Below are 17750 nucleotides of genomic sequence, written 5' to 3'. Positions count from 1 at the left end.
AGGCCACGTACTAAGGACATTGCAAGATGAAGTATAAGTTGCGTGATTCCTGTGTGGATGTGTTGTGCGCATATGAATTTAATTATAGCATAAAAATATTGGTATAGCACATTGTGAATGCATGTGTATGCATGCGGTGAGATAAACATACAATAAGGGGCTTTCTGAGAAAGGCGAGTGCTCTACTAGGTAGTTTCATGGTATCAGTGCAAAGAGATGCTACTTGTGTGGGCGGGTAGACATCCCGATCCTCAAAAACCTTCGCCTTTAAAATAATAAAGATGTGTGTACTGGCGGCGAGATAATACTTCACCTGAGGGCTTACTTAGTTAGGTGAGTGTTCTGGTAGGTAGATTTTAGTACTAGAGCAGAGGGAAGCTACTTGTATGGGCAGGTAATCTTTCCTATCCTCAGGGACTTTCGCCTACATAATTACTTGTGCATATTGGATGTGTGTATGACATTAAATGTCTGGAATGTTATTAATGGTACGTTTTCTCAGTTGTTATTGATATTATGTGAGAAGGAGTTTATTTTGATATGTAAATATTAAAACTCATTTGTCACACATTGTTATAATTTATTCCACCCTTACTGAGAAGTGTCTCACCCTAGTAGATTAACAAATTTTCAGGTTCTTATGGAGACTGGGTTTGAAGGCCTAGGTTGGGATTGTATTTTTGGTGGTTTCTTTTTAGGATATTGTGAGATACTGATATATGTATAGATATATTTGTACAGGATTATGTTTTAAATACTGGTTGTGGATATAGATATCTAGATGTTGTAGTGTTTGTTTTGGGTTTTTATATAGAACTCTGGTATTTATTTGAGATTATTTATATATGTTCCGCTGCGTGCATGTTAATTATGGTATTAGATACAGGTGAGTGGAACACGTGGCACCCAGGCCCCACTTGGCGGGTTTCGGGGCGTCTCATTGTGGTATCAGAGCATTAGGTTATAGGTTCTGCAGACTTTAGGATTGATTAATACCAGAGTATAGGTACGAATAAGGATAAGGATAGGAATGGGTAGATTAGTATGTTGATAGGAGATTTTGAGTTTTATTCCGTAGCTTAGAGGCAGAAATCCCTTGATGGACTTCTGTGAGTTTCTGAATCCGGCCTATTTCAGAAAACCACGGTAAATCCATTGACGGTGATGTTTCTGAGCAGAGAGACTGAAACTCGGAATTAGAACTTGAAGGTTAAGTTGATTTGGGGAGAAACTAGTTATTTGATGTTTCAATTGAGGATTTAAATGTTAAACTGATTCGTTGTTCTGTAATTTATTAGCGAATTTCGAGGACAAAATTCTTTTAAGGAGAGGAGAATGTAACGACCCAAAAAATAATAATTAAAAAAATTTATTATTAAGAAAATTAATTAAATTAAGAAATTTGAGGATTTTGGATATATATATATATATATATATAAATATATATATATACATGTATATAAAAGTATATATGTAAGTATATATATATATATATATATATATATATATAAGTATATATAAGTAAGTATATATAAGTATATATAAAAGTTTAAACTGTGGATAAAAGAAAGAAAAAAAAAATGAAAACTTAAAGGCTAAGTTTCATGTTGGAACAAAGTAGGAAGAGGAAAGAAGAAAAAACAAAAATTCTTCTCACGCACATAACAGGAAGGAAAGGGAAAGAAAGAAAGAAAAAATTCTCTCAACTCACGTTCTCCACTCCTCTTCTTTCTACGATTTTGTGGCGGATTCTCGCCCAATTGAAAATCCGAAAATACCACTAGACTTCATTCTTCGCCACTGACATATCTACCAAAGTGGGTTTGTCATAGGAACAAAGTGGGCATATCTCCTGGAGTACGGCAAATTTTCATTCTTACCTCAATTTTTCTTAAATTTTAAGCCAAGTTGGCGATTGAACACCACCACGAGAATCTAAGGATGATTCTCTACAAGTCTAATGGAGTGAATTTCTCATGGGGTCGTTATAGAAATAGCCCAAAATTAGGATAAATGCGTTATTTAGAAATTAATTATTATTTAATTATTGTAAATTAGGAAATATTAAAATAATATTTTATTGGGGTTGATTTGATTAAATCAAGGTTCGAGTGAGCACTGCAGGTATAATCTTGGGAGCCCTGCAGGCATGGTTTAGGGAATCAGGTAAGGGGGAATAAAATTATATCAGTATTTTTTTTTTAAGGTAAACCGGTTATTTACGAGCGTGTGAAATTTATTATTTATCCATGTGATTTTTAGAACCGTCTAAGTACTAGAAAATGATGATTTTGTTTAAGATTTATATTTGGGATAATTGCATATGATATTAAATTCGTGTGACATGGGAACAATTTTTCCTAATAAATTAAATATGAATTACTGTGGTATTTGGGTTTGCATCTGGGGGTGTTTGGAATGATGATGACATGATGAATGAATTGTTATGTTTGACTCCTGTATGGAAATGTATTGATCTATTGGGATACTATGTGGGAAATAAAATTGATCTGTTGGATTCCTATGTGGAAATGCTTTGATGTGTCTGTGTGAATTAATTGTTGTGGTTATTTGTATGCATCTCAATATAACGTTGTCATCAGGAGGTTGTTATATTGCCTAGATATAAATCATGATATGACATTGGCAGATCGAGGAGCTCGTCATATTGTCATTTATATGGGGTAGGACATTGGCAAGATGAGGAGCTTGTTCTAATGTACGACGGGTAGGTCATGGGGATTGGATACTAGTGAATAGTGGTACCTGTGTGGGCCACGTTATATCCTGTGTTTATAATGGCGCCTGTGTGGGCTATGTTATGTACTCTGTGTGGGTAGTGGTGCCTATGTGGGCCACGTTATTTCCTGTGTGGATAATGGCGCCTGTGTGGACCATGTTATGTATCCTATATGGGTAGTGATGCCTATGTGGGCCACGTTATATCTTGCGTGAACAATGGCGCTTGTGTGGGCATGTTATGTACCCTGTGTGGGCCACGTTATATCCTGTGTGGATAATGGCGCCTGTGTGGGCCATGTTATGTACCCTGTGTGGGTAGTGGTGTTTGTGTGGGCCACATGTAGATAAGAAGTACGTAGGTGCCTATGTGGGCCACGTACTGAGGACATTGGAAGACGAAGTATAAGTTGCGTGATTCCTGTGTGGATGTGTTGTGCGCATGTGAATTTAATTATAGCATAAAAATAATGGTATAGCACATTGTGAATGCAGGTATGTGCATGCGGCAAGATAAACACACCACCAGGGGCTTTCTGAGAAAGGCGAGTGCTCTGCTAGGTTGTTTCTTGGTATCAGGGCAAAGGGATACTACTTATATGGACGGGTAGACATCCCGATCCTCGAAAGCCTTCACCTTTAAAATAATAAAGATGTGTGTACTGGTGGCGAGGTAATACTTCACCTGAGGACTTACTGAGTAAGGTGAGTGCTCTAGTAGGTAGTTTTTAGTATTAGAGCAGAGGGAAGCTACTTGTATGGGCGGGTAATCTTCCTTATCCTTGGGGACTTTCGCCTGCATAAAAATTATGGACTTGTGCATATTGGATGTGTGTATGATATTAGATGTCGGGAATATTATTAATGGTACATTTTCTTAGTTGTTATTGATATTATGTAAGAAGTAGTTTATTTTGATATGTAAATATTAAAACTCATTTGTCACATACTATTGTAATTTATTCCACCCTTACTGAGAAGTGTCTCACCCTAATGGATAAACAATTTTTCAGGTTCTTCTGGAGACCGGGTTTGAAGGCCTAGGTTGGGATTGTATTTTTGGTGGTTTCTTTTTGGGGTATTGTGAGATATTGATATCAGTATGTGACTCACATAGGCACCTACGTACTTATCTACACGTGGCCCACACATGCACCACTACCCACACAGGGTACATAACATGGCCTACACAGGCGCCATTATCCACACAAGATATAACGTGGCCTACACATGCACCACTTTAGCGTCCGAAACACGTGTCCCACACATGCACCACTATTCACCAGTATCCAATCCCCATAACCTACCCGTCGTACATCAGTAGAACAAGCTCCTCGTCCTGCCAATGTCCTACCCCATATAAATGACAATATGATGAGCTCCTCAATCTGCCAACGTCATATCATGATTTATATCTAAGCAATATAACAACCTCCTGATGACAACGTTATATTGAGATGCTTACAAATAACCACAACAATTAATTCACACAGACGCATCAAAGCATTTCCACATAGGAATCCAACAGATCAATTCATTTCCCACATAGTATCCCAATAGATCAATACATTTCAATACAGGAGTCAAACATAACAATTCATTCATCATGTCATCATCATTCCAAACACCCCCAAATGCAAACCCAAATACCACAGTAATTCATATTCAATTTATTAAATTAATTATTCCCATGTCACACGAATTTAATATCATATGCAATTATCCTAAATATAAATCTTAAACAAAATCATCATTTTCCAGTACTTAGACGGTTCTAAAAATCTTATAGATAAATAATAAATTTCATACGCTCGTAAATAACTAGTTTACCTTAAAAAAAAATACTGATATAATTTTATTCCTTCTTACCTGATTCCCTGAACCACGCATGCAAGGCTCCCAAGATTATACCCACAGCGCTCACTCGAACCCTGATTCAATCAAATCAATCCCAATAAAATATTATTTTAATATTTTATAATTTACAATAATTAATTTATAAATAACTCATTTATCCTAATTTTGGGCTATTTCTACAACGATCTCACGAGAAATCCACTCTGCTAGACTTGTAAAGAATCATCCTTAGATTCTCGTAGTGGTGTTCGATCGCCAATTTGGCTTAAAATTTAAGAAAAATTGAGGTAAGAATGAGAATTTACTTTACCCCACGAGATATGCCCACGTTGTTCGTACGATAAATCCACTTCGGTAGATATGTCGGTGGCGGAGAATAGAGTCTAGTGGTATTTTCGAATTTTCAATTGGGCGAGAATTCGGCGCGAAATTGTGGAAAGAAGAGGAGTGGAGAACGTGAGCTGAGAGAATTTTTTATTTTTTTTTTCTTTCTTTCCCTTTCCTTCCTGTTCTGCGCGTGAGAAGAATTTTTTTTTTTTTCTTCTTTCCTCTTCCTTTTTTGCTCCAACAAGAAACTTAGCCTTTAAGTTTTCCTTTTTTTTTTTTCTTTTTTTTTCCTTTTTTTTTTCTTTCTTTCCTTTATCCACACTTTAAACTTTTTTATATCCTCATATATACTTATATATACTTACTCATATATACTTATATATATATACTTACATAAATACTTTTATATACATGTATATATATATATATATATATATATATATATATCCAAAATCCTCAAATTTCTTAATTTAATTAATTTTCTTAATAATAATTTTTTTAATTTTTTTAATTTTTTGGGTTGTTACACAAAAGCAGAACAAGCTCTATCATACAACATACAATTGGGTGCCCAACACATCCCAAAACGACAACCCATCAAAACAGAGTCCTAGCACTTACCCAAGCACTAATGGCAGTACACTGGCCACTACGCTCCCTACACCAAGACGCTAGTTTCGGTTACTCGAAGGACCTGTAAAAATGTACGTACAGTAGGGGTGAGACACCTCTCAGTAAGGAAGAACACATGTTATATCAGTGTGTGGCATTTAAGTGTTATCATGATGCAACATACACGCAATTAAATGCAGTTCCAGTACTAATTTCACAACAGTGCATACACGCACATACGCGCATGATCAGCAATTCTGGTGTCGTCACACCCATCAGCCCGAATCCTGCCCGCGACATACGGCGTTGGCCCGTAGCCAACCCGTGTAACACAGCGCCACCGGCACATGGCTAGTTCCCGATTCCCATGGCATCGTACCGGTGCTAAACTGGTGGATCCACACCCTTCTACCTGATCTACTAGAATAGGCTCACGCCCTTGGATATAGAGCTGGACACTCTACCAATCTATGGCCAACAATTTCATACGCTCTCGGGTATAAAGCCGGACACTCTCAATACCTGGAACAATTCGGAACCGCGTTCCTACTAGCATTTCAACAAATCACACACACATTCATGCTCATATAACTAAACAAACCACGCCTATTTGGTAATCTAAAATCATGGTTTTTCAAACAAATACAGTTAAAACAAGTCAAGGCATGACCATTCTTATAATACAGTATAAATCAACATATACGCTCGATTTTCAACAAAATCAGGGATATAGCCCATCGCCCCCTTTTTCCCAAAACTGTAATCATGAAAAACCCATAGTTTTTCCTGTTAGATCCGCCCAAATGAGTAGCCAAAACACACACAGGACCGTGAACTACAGTTCCACCGAGTCTGATTTCAAAAATAACCGATATAAACACAATTCTCTTTACCTTTTCCCCAAATAGCAAATCCTAAACTCTAAGGCTCCTAAACAATTAACCGAGTTCCAAAACCTACAAATCACAGCATAGAGTATACTCACAAGACTGTTCCCTACAAAACTACTGGATCATAACTGAAAACCGAACCTTACCTCAATTTTACGCTAAAACCTGAAAATGGTCGAATTGAAAATCCGATCCGTAGAATTTGTAGAGAATCCTTCCACGATCCTCGTGGTAACTTCAGATTTACTATTCTCATGATGAACAACAAAGAAATATAGAGAGATGAAGAGTAGGAAGAGTTCTAGAGAGATAGAGAGATAGGATTTAGTTTTCTTAGTTGAGAAGTAATGATAATTGATATTTATAACCCTTTGACTCAAGCGTCCTCGTCGACGAAATGGTGTCCTCGTCGACGAGGTCATATAGACAGCTCATCGACGAGACGATGGATTCATCGACGAATCCTGATATCACTGATTTCCTGAAATCTCTCAGCTTCTCCTCGTCGACAAGCCTCTGAACTTCGTCAAAGAGACTTACATGAACTTCGTCGACAAATCCTACTAAATTCTCAATTTGCCCCTCTTTTATTTATTTAAACCCATATATCATGGTTTGGGTTCTTACAACGTCACCTCATTGACGAGTCCAAGAAGGGAGTTCATCGACGAAGGTCATAGGTTCGTCGACGAGCTTGAAAGTCCTGAAATCTGCTCTCGGTATCTCTTCGTCAGCGAGACACATGTCCTCGCCGACGTTCCCAAGAAGGCCATTCATCAACAAATGTTCTGCGTTCGTTGAAGAGACCCTGCTGAGCCCCCTTGGAAAAATCATTTTTCTCTCTTTTCCTTTGTTATTTAATTGCTTTAATTCTTCAGGTCTCTACAATGCATGTATCAATATGATCTTTATATTAAGAATGAGATGCTTCACAAATCTACCCTTAAATTAATATCTCCCTAAAATGATTTTATAAATAAATGCTTTGAAGAAACTTAGGGTTTGATTTTAGAGTACTTTATTGTAAAAATATAAAATAAGATCCTTTGTAAAAATGGTCTTGAGTAACCCACAAATCTAAGTTCTTGCTATCAAATAATTTATAAAATTAAATCTTTGAATAAAAATCAGATTTTGAATATTGCAAATATTTAAACAATATTTTAGAAAACTATTCCTCAAGAATATATATATATATATATATATATAGAACCTCTTAGAATTTGCAAACAGATATTTTTGCAGTGACCAAATACCAAATCTTTGAATGAAAATATAGTTTTGAATATCTCAAAGATTTTGATTTTAGAAAGTTTTTCTCAAGTATTTTATTCAATCAATGAATTCATATACATAGATTATGATTTTTGCTCCCAAGAAATATATTAAATATAATGAGTATGGGAAAACAAAAATGCAATTTGAATGCTCAAAATACTCAAACCTCAATACCAACGATGACTGCACAATATGAGCGTGAATGCCTTTTGATCAACGTAACTAATGCTCAAACTTGATGAGTATGCTTTTGTGTGCAGGAAAGAGTCTTTCCAATATGTTCAAGGCTTCTCAAAAGTATGCCAAAGATTGATGCAATATGTTCAAAGCTCTCAAGAGATAGGCAAAAAGTGGTGCTCTAGGGTTTAGAGTTTAGATTTATAAGCAATTTCGCCATCTAAACAATTTTTGGTCATTAGATCATTTAATATATCATATTTACATCTGTGTCTGCACTAGAACATCGTTCTACATGCACCGCGACCTTCGTCGATGAATGTGTACGTTCGTCGATGAGTGTACAACACTCATTCGTCGACGAAACCATGAGTTCATTAACGAGAGCACTGTCTAAACTTCTTAGGCTCTCTATATTTTTTGGTCGATGAGAAAATATTGTTCATTGCCGAATGGCCTTCATGAGTTCGTCAACAAGGCCATAGGGTTCGTTGACGAAGCCGCTAAAATTTGCCTCAAAAAATTTATTCAACCTAGAACTAACGTAAATGAATATTTCATGAAATGCATGAGTCCTAAAAGCAGTCTAGGGAATGTTTGAGCTTCGAAGTATATCATATGAAATATGTAAATATATTCAAATCTAAATACCTATTTCCATTGAAAATCTTGAACTTGAAACTTGTTTCCTCATCTTTTTATTCTTCTAATTCCATGGATTAAGTCAAGTGATATCTACTTTAGGTTCCTCATAGCTTCCATACAGGTTTACCATTCATGCATTCTAAATCATGATCTTGCTCACAAATTCAATTGCATAGGTCAAATACCAAGTGATTTGTCATTATCAAAACAAGATTTGACTCATAGAGTCAACACATATAGTTTCTGTTTAAAATAAAGTTTGTTCATCAACGACTTGGACATATACCGACTTTCCAATTTCAACCAAATTGTCATCGATGATTCCTTATCCATGACGTGATACATCACGTCATCAGCCAGACAAAGCCTGATAGTTGCCACAACTTCCAGTTCCTTCCAATTAGTGTCGTACATGCCTTCCAACTGCTTTCTGTATAACACCTTCACCATGGTCTACTGAACTAACAAATCCTTGACCCTCTTCTACTATAATCCAAAATTTCTAGATCCATCAAACTTGACCATGTTTAACTTCCTAGAAGAAATCTCAAACATCGTAACCTGGGCTCTGATACCAATTGTTGGGGAAAAACGTGCGACAATTGTGATGAATGATATGGAAAAACACAAAGATAAAGAAAGCAATAAAATACACAGATTTAACATTATTTGACAGGATGCCTACGTCCATGGGAGCAAACGGCGGCTGAATTTCACTATCATCAAAAGTAGGATTACATCATATGTATTAATACTAACCCTTGTTGTATAGAGGTAATAGAAAATTTTCTCAAATACCCCTGTACCGTACCGTGGGGGTGTTCCCCCCGCACACCTAACCTATTAATCATCTCAGTCTATAAAAAATAATTTGATGTTGAACAAGATCGTAGATGTACCTATTGAAAATCACCGACGGTTTTCTTTAGACTAGCTTCCTTGTTTTCTTCAACCTGTTTTCTCTATATATGTGTTTCACTCAATATAAGTCACATATTATATAATTGTGACATTAAATTTAAACCACTATAGTAGGGTAAAAAATTGATGCTATAGGGCAGAGTGCAAGGAAACAATTACTCTATATAAATAACAAAATGAATTGTATACTATGATGATTCTCCCTCTTTTCTTGTAAAACGAAAAATCTTGTGACTAACTTGTTAACCTTATTGATTTAATAAATTAATGAAGTCGTAACCGTATTGATTTATATAAATTAAAGAAGTTGATTGAGTGTATTCAAATTTTGTTTGAATTCGATTAAGAAACGAAAGTTTAAAAATAATAAAAGTTAGTTTGACTTTATTGGCTCGCTTGTTTGCAATGCATAAAAAATAAGAATAAAATTGTGTGTACAATAATGATTCTCCCTATATCCTTGTAAGGTGAAAAATCTTACCATTAACTTGTTAACCTTACTGTTTTGTATAACCTAATGAATTTGATTAAATATATTCAAATTGAATGTCCTTTAAAAAACAAGAATATTTGAAAATTATAAAAGTTATTTTGACTTAAAGAGCCGCTGGTTTAGGTCTGATTATATATTCGTGCAATTATTTATCTTATCTAAAACAGATGAAGTGGGATTCGACGCATTGAATATTTGAATTGCGAGGGGGACATGAACTGTTGTTGCATTGAAGACTCTATTTTTTTACCAACACGCATACTTCCAGTAATGCCCCTTAGAAACGACAAATTTGCATCTAAGTCCCCATTCTTCTCTCTCGCTCGCTCACTCGCGCTCACAGGACGACAAAGCTCCAAACTGATTTCAACTATAAATATCCACCCAAGGTATGAGGAGCTCAGACAGTGTGAAGTGTAAGCACACACAGAGAGAGGGAGGGATGGAGAAGATAGAGCACAGGACGGTGAGGACGAACGGCATAAACATGCACGTGGCGGAGATAGGAGAAGGGCCGGCGGTGCTCCTCGTTCATGGCTTCCCTGAGCTCTGGTACTCCTGGCGTCACCAGATGGTCTTCCTCGCCTCCCGCGGCTATCGCGCCCTCGCCCCCGACCTCCGCGGCTACGGCGACTCCGACGCCCCGCCGTCCGCCGCCGCGTACTCGGTGCTCCACATCGCGGGCGACCTGGTGGGGCTCCTGGACGCACTGGGGCTGGAGAAGGTCTTCGTCGTCGCCCACGACTGGGGGGCCGTCGTCGCCTGGTACTTCTGCCTCTTCCGCCCCGATCGGGTTGCCGCTCACGTCAGCCTCACCGTTCCCTTTCGCCCTCGCAGTCCCCTGCACAAGCCCTTGGAATCCATGCGCGCTGCTCTCGGTGATGATTACTATATCTGCAGATTTCAGGTCTTTTTTTTTTCTTCTTAATTCTTAGTATAATTATTATAACCTGTTTTGAAATTTAAATTTGTATGTGTGTGAATTGACAAAATCTAATAATATTTTGTATTATATCAATACAAATCCAAATTAAGTACTTAAAATTATGCTCTTCAAAGAAATACAAAATATATTTTTAAAATTTATTAAAAGCAAAACCTTTAATTGGAATGTCGCGGTCGGTGGAGTGAGTGTTCACAAAGTATCCTTTTCATTCAGACATCAACAACCTCTGCTTTTTAGATTTGTAAGATTATGTTTTGGAATTTGGCATAGCAATAAGTCAAAACCCTAGGTCCCATCTCGCGAGAATCATTAATGAGCAGTATCCTTCCTTGTGGGCAGCGTGGGAAAAAGTACTCCAATTTTACTTATTGCCTTGATTGCAATCGAAACACATGGAATTTATAACTAAATTATTAAAACCATCACATGCATAAAAATCAATACTAAAATAACCAGTGCTATTATCCAACTAAAAACAATCTAAACCAATATGTAATTGAAAAAATAAAACAAACAAACAAACAAACACACAAACAAGCATAAACAAATTGCCTCAATTACTTGCAAACATAAATAGTAGAAAAATCAAATACTCATTTTATTCATACGAATGAGGTCTCTCATTTTACTCGACAGCACATCACTTACAAAATATTTTTTCGTGTTGCCACCCTCGCCTTGACAAGCCAATAAATTCGCCTTCTCTAAATTTGTGCGAAGACTTCATAACTCATCCTTTAATAATTCCCAAAAGTCTCATAAGTAACATGAGGAACAAATTTCATATGTGAGTCATCCCACCGCTAATTCCAAATAGCTTTCGATACAAATATTCTGATACCCCAAATTTTGTTGTCTTGTATTAACATTGAATATATACATTATTGTAACAATGAATGTGATGATTTTTCAAAAGAATAACAAATTTTCAAGTAACAATGTTATCAACCTAATACACTTCAACCCCCACCGCATAAGGAAAGAAAATTGATGCTAAATTCAAAGTGGGAAATAATGCAAACCCACAAATTATGAATCTTTGCATCCAAAAATGGTTTATAATTACTCAAACTCCAAGTTTGGAATTTTGAAATTTGAACTTTAAATTTTATTTTATGTGGGTTTTAGATTAAATTCAGTACCCCAACCGTATTGATTTGTATCTCAACTCTTAAAATTTAAATTCAAAATCAGAAATTCATGTTCCTAAGTACAACTTAAAGTCTCGTAAAATTTTCAGCCTCTTGTAGCAAAGTTCTTGTTGGGTGTGGATCTATGAGCAACAATCGCATAAGCAAAATAAACAATCACAATACAACACTGAATTTACGTGGTTCGGTCCAATCGACCTACACCCACGGAGCACACACCAATTCATTATAACCGCGAGAATTATAAGGAGGAGGAGGAGACTACTGCCCTCAACTCTAACTCTCTCTCTCTCTTTCTCACAACACACCCTCTGCCTCACACACTACACACGCAGCTTCTGCACACCTAACAACTCTGCACTTCCCACTGTTCTGCACACACCAGCACGCAACTCACATATATTTATACATGGATGGGGGGTAAGAAGTCAATAGTTGGTGGCTGAAAGTCAGCATGATAGGCAGAGTTCGGCGGCCATCGATTTCCAACATCAACGATTGCGGCCGGGTGGTGCGGCTGCCAACTCCAATACAAGCCACACCCTAACAGTTCTATGATTAAAATTTTTTTTTTCATCTTTTTTTGAAGTCAAAATTATATGTCTTTTGGAATTAAATGTATGTGCCTAGGCAAGGGGGAAAACTAGTCAGATTCTGTGTTGTTATTGTACCCGAGAGGGTAAATTGTGCTCTCAATTGTTCATTGTCTCAGATGTTAATTTGTTCTTGGTTGTCATAGTGATTCAAATCCCTTTTAATTGTCCTTGTTGATTTACTGTTAGTCCATGCTAATTAGAAAGTTTCCCTGGTTCGCAAACTTTGTGAACAAATCCATTTTTCTTAGTCTTCTTATTGCCAATTGTGCTGCAGAAACCTGGTGAAGCAGAAGAAGAGTTTGCTCGCCACAGCACTGTAAACATGATCAAGAAATTTTTCTCGCTTCGAGATCCACGTCCGCTCTGTGTGCCGAAGGAAAACGGATTTGGAGGTTCACCCAATGACCCGGTTACCTCACCCTCTTGGCTCTCAGAAGAAGATGCCAACTACTATGCCAGCAAATTTAGCCAGAAGGGCTTCACTGGAGGACTCAACTACTATCGCTGTCTCGATCTGTATGTCTTCTGCAAACTTTTTGAATTGTAATATGTGAATTGCATAGCACACAGAATAGATTATAGACAATAGATGAGAAACTTTTCCACCCAAATGATGAATCAAATTTCAAAACACCATATCCTAAATGTTCATAAGAGATTCCACCTTCTGTGCCTTAGATGATAAATCATTTCTTACGGGAATAGAAGAATTCACCTCCTGTGCATTCCATTGTTATGTGCTGAAATTTATTGCTTTTTCCCAGCATGTACTGCTTTGAAGAAGATGAAATTCGATCTAGGCAATAGAACCGAGACACACATATTGCTTGAATCATATATTAAGAACAACTTCTATGCATAAAACGACTCTCTTATCTCGATTTAGCCTTTCCATTTTGGAACAGTTTTAGGGTCTAATACATTTGTTTGCTCCTTCCGGCCATTGCGGGTTGTGTTTCATTTTTGCAGAAACTGGGAGCTCACAGCAGCATGGACTGGAGCACAAGTGAAAGTTCCAACTAAGTTTATTGTTGGGGACCTGGACCTTACATACAACACCCCAGGTGTGAAGGAATACATGCAGAGTGGAGGCTTCAAGAAGGATGTGCCATTGTTGGAGGAAGTTGTGATAATGGAAGGAGTAGGTCATTTTATCAACCAAGAAAAGCCTGATGAAATCAATGCACACATTTTAGACTTCATCCAGAAGTTTTAAATCTGTGCTTAATCTTTGTTTGTCTTTCTTGTATTAAGTTTATTATCTTGAGATGCATGTGGAAGAAGGGTGGTGGTTTATCTATGGATTAAGGAATATGAATGACGGTTCTTATCCTGCTGTCGCAATAGTTGAGGCAAGTGATTTTGATGCATTGAAACAGGTAGATTTATCCAAAGACAGATCCACCGAGCTACCATTTAGTATATTTTTTACTCTATTGGATGCAATTGTTGAGTTTAAGGACTGGAATCATATGAATATATTATGTTCTATGATTGGAAATGAATGACACCTAAACAATAATGGGTTCAGATCGAGAGTGGCTTAGTTGAGCTTGTTTAATAGATTTGTTTACAAGCTTGTATAATATGGCTGAATTAAGTTTAGTAAACTGTAATGGGCTTATTAATTATAAAAGTAGGCATTATCTGGGCATTAACTCAAAACAACCATAGCATGAATTCAATAACAAGACGAATATAGAGGAAAATGTGGAACTGAATAACAAGCTAAGCAAGCAAGGTGTCAATTGGAGGAAAATAAGGAGGAGAATTAGGAGGACAATCGATCCGATCTTCTGTTGTTATTTAAATTTTGAAAAGATATTCTATTGTTATTTGAATTTTGAAGATAGATACTCTGGTATACTGAAACTCTATATAAAGAGTTATCATGTTTGATATACCATAGAATATCAATTCAACTATCATATGTTTCTTAATCTCCTTTACTCCTATCAAATCAATTATTTTACACGACATTATTTTGAGCCACAAAAAGAATAGTGTCTCATCATGTCTTCGTCCCCTTCCTCATCCGCTAGCACTGCTACTTTGTCCTTTTCTACCACTACAATCACTCCACTTTCTAATATTGTTTCAATCAAATTGACTGCTGATAATTATCCCATCTAGAAGGCACAATTAGTGCCCTATTTTTGTGTCCAGGATATATATGAATACTGTTGATTCTATGAGTCCAATCCTATTTTGATAATGACAAATCACTTGGTATTTGATTTGTGCATTGAGATTATGAACATGAACTATATCAAGCATGCACAGAAGGATAACAAGGCATGGAAGCCATAAAGAATAAAGTATACACAACTTGGCAGATCCATGGAACTCAAAGAGTACAAGAATGAAGATGCAAGCACTAAGTTCAATAACGTCATAGGAATGAGTACTTAGAAGTCATGTATTTATATTTTTATATGATTTAATTTGAGACTCAACATATACCCTAAAATGACTTTAGGACTCATGCATTTTATGAACATCATTAGGGAACATTTATGGACTTAAAAATATTTTTAAAACTCTTGAAAATATTTTTATAAAGGAGCTAAGAAAGAGAGTAAAACAGATTTTTAAACTAGAAAGATAAAATTCAGAAAATGGAAACCTCAATAGCCTGAAGTTAACCTCAGCTGTCTGAAGAATTTTTTCAGGAGACCGAAGATTAAGTTTAGTTGTCTTAAGAATTAATGATGAAACACAGAATTCAGTCGAGGCACTTCGGTCACCTGAACCTGAGACTTCAGTCGCCTAAAGTTGTCACTTCAGGATCCTGAACTCAACTTCAATCGCCTGACCCTGTATTTAGGTTGATTTTTCGAAGCACTAAAGAACTTCGGTCGCTTGGGCCTTCGACCTCAATCGCCTGAACTTGCAGAAAAACTTAAAAATTTAATTTTTATTAAGAGAACTCACAAGATATTTTTTTAATCCAACGGTCAAGATTGATTCTAAGGGTAAGACACTTATATATTAAACTTCTAAACCCTAGTATGAAAGTTAAGACAAACGAGAAGAGAAGAGAACATCTTGTTAAAAAAAGAATTAAGAAACTTGAACGTCTTGATTGCCTGCACACCAACTTACAATGATCAAGCTTAGGCAAATCAACTCAGAAAATCAAAGGGAATCTATTTACACATCTTGAATTCAACTTGGTATTGAGGTTTGGTAAATCTGTTTAGTGTTTTTCAAGAGTTTCTCATATCATCATCTGTTATTGCATATTGTTAGAGAGTTTGATCTTGAGTGTTCCTAACCATATAGAGATTATTTTTTTGACAAGTTTGTTACTTGAGAAAGTTTTATTTTACCATTGATATATGTTTTTCAAAGAACTTCTCATATCAAAATCTATTGTTGAAATAGGTTGTGTGATAGATAGTGAGTATACTTTATATATAGATTATTTAGATAATCTCACTACTTGATAAAGGGTTTTGTCATTGGTTAAATAGATTTGATTCAAGTGTGTGTTTTGTTAAAGGATCTATATTTTAGATATTAAAAATTTTAATTAAATATCCTTGGTATTCATAAATATATATTTTATTTAGGGATATTTTCTGAACGATATTACATTGGTTTCTTTTTTATCTTTGGAATACATATCGTGTATATATATATTTGCATATTACAAAGATCGTGGTGTAATTGAATAGTTGAAAGAAAGATTTTTGATTTAGATCTTTACAATATTCAAGATAAATTTTTTAACAAGATCATATTTGATATTTGTGCATCTTGTCTTCGAGGCTATTACTCTACAAATATTTTGGAGGATTTGATAAAAGAGAATTTGAGTGTCGAAGCATATATCATTCATAAACGATTATATCGTTTCATACATTTTGAACTTCAAGTTTTATCATATGATTATGTATTAGGAATTTGAATTGTACTCACTAACTTTGTTGGAAGCAACTTTGAGTGTTTTACAGATTTCATTGTGTTCACGATTCGAGTTGTGAACCGAGTTTGAGGAGAGAGCTGTATCTCTTGTAAGCAGCGGAGTAAGAGGAAGTTGTACCTCTTGTAAGTAGCAGATTGTAAGGGAACTTCTGTCCCAATTTAAGGAGCAGCGATTATAGTTGAATCCTTGAGTGAGTTCCTCAAGGCGAGGACGTAGGTCGGGTTGGTTGAACCTCGTAAAAACTGTGTTTACATTCTCTCTTCTCTTATCTCCTTACTTTCCGCACTACATTTCGTTGCTTACATTGCATGTATGTTTGTTGAATAATTTCACATGAACTTGACAAGTAATTGGTTAAATTTAGACATAGGGACTAAGTGGCGAATACGTTTCAAAGAATTTTTAAAATACCCAATTCACCCCCCCTCTTGGGATTACACCTAAATCAACATTTGGTATCAGAACGGGTTTACATAGACTTAATAGTTTATTTGTAAAAAGATCACATGACACACATCAATGTAACTCAATTCGGTGAGGGACACTCATCCACTAGACCACCAATTTTCTGTGGTGTAAATTACACCTATTGGAAACGTAGGATGAGCATATACCTATTAAACGTAGATTGGAAGGTATGGAAAATAGTCACTAAGGGAAATTATGTTCTCATGAAAATAATTGATTAGGTAAATGTTCCTAAAACTGAAGATGAATATACTAAAGAGGACTGGAAATCAGTGCAAATAAATGTTACTGCGATGAACTTACTTTTTTGTGAATTAGATGTAAATGAATTTTATAGGGTAATAACATGTAACTTGACTAAAGAAATTTGGGAAAAATTAGAAGTTACATATGAAGGCACTAAGGAAATAAAAAATGGTAGGATAGACATGCTCACCAGTGAATATGAAGCATTTAAAATGACAGCTGATGAATCTATACAATCCATGTATACTAGATTCACACACATCATAAATTGTTTAAATGCACTTGGAAAAACTTACCCTACTTATGAGTTAATTAGGAAAATACTCAGGGGACTACCTCTAGTGTGGGAAGCGAAAGCTATAGCTATAGCAGAATGGAGAAATCTCAAGGAGATGTCGGTTGACGAACTCATTGGATTGCTCATCACCTATGAGCTTGCTATAAATGAGAGGAAAAATGAGCAGAATCAGGTA

At 36.0% G+C, this 17750-nt stretch overlaps 1 protein-coding gene across 1 annotated transcript; it reads left to right on the top strand.

Annotated features, from left to right (window-relative positions):
* Window positions 1-10141: 10141 nt before the first annotated feature.
* LOC131155580 (uncharacterized) lies at window positions 10142-13962 on the top strand. The gene is made up of 3 exons (XM_058108805.1): window positions 10142-10846; window positions 12907-13148; window positions 13602-13962. The coding sequence occupies exons 1-3, from the start codon at window positions 10331-10333 to the stop codon at window positions 13846-13848; spliced, it is 1005 nt and encodes a 334-aa protein (XP_057964788.1). The 5' UTR covers window positions 10142-10330; the 3' UTR covers window positions 13849-13962.
* The last annotated feature ends 3788 nt before the right edge of the window (window positions 13963-17750 follow it).

Source organism: Malania oleifera, chromosome 5 (assembly GCF_029873635.1).
Source record: "Malania oleifera isolate guangnan ecotype guangnan chromosome 5, ASM2987363v1, whole genome shotgun sequence".
NCBI classification, from domain to species: Eukaryota; Viridiplantae; Streptophyta; class Magnoliopsida; order Santalales; family Ximeniaceae; genus Malania; species Malania oleifera.
This window is presented reverse-complemented; position numbering and strand designations above follow the sequence as displayed.

Excerpts from the sequence above, each read along its gene's own strand:
- LOC131155580 (XM_058108805.1), top strand. The coding sequence starts at position 10,331 with ATGAGGAGCTCAGACAGTGTGAAGTGTAAGCACACACAGAGAGAGGGA. Across the intron at positions 10,847-12,906 it reads ACTATATCTGCAGATTTCAG|AAACCTGGTGAAGCAGAAGA; the intron begins GTCTTTTTTTTT and ends ATTGTGCTGCAG. Across the intron at positions 13,149-13,601 it reads TACTATCGCTGTCTCGATCT|AAACTGGGAGCTCACAGCAG; the intron begins GTATGTCTTCTG and ends TCATTTTTGCAG.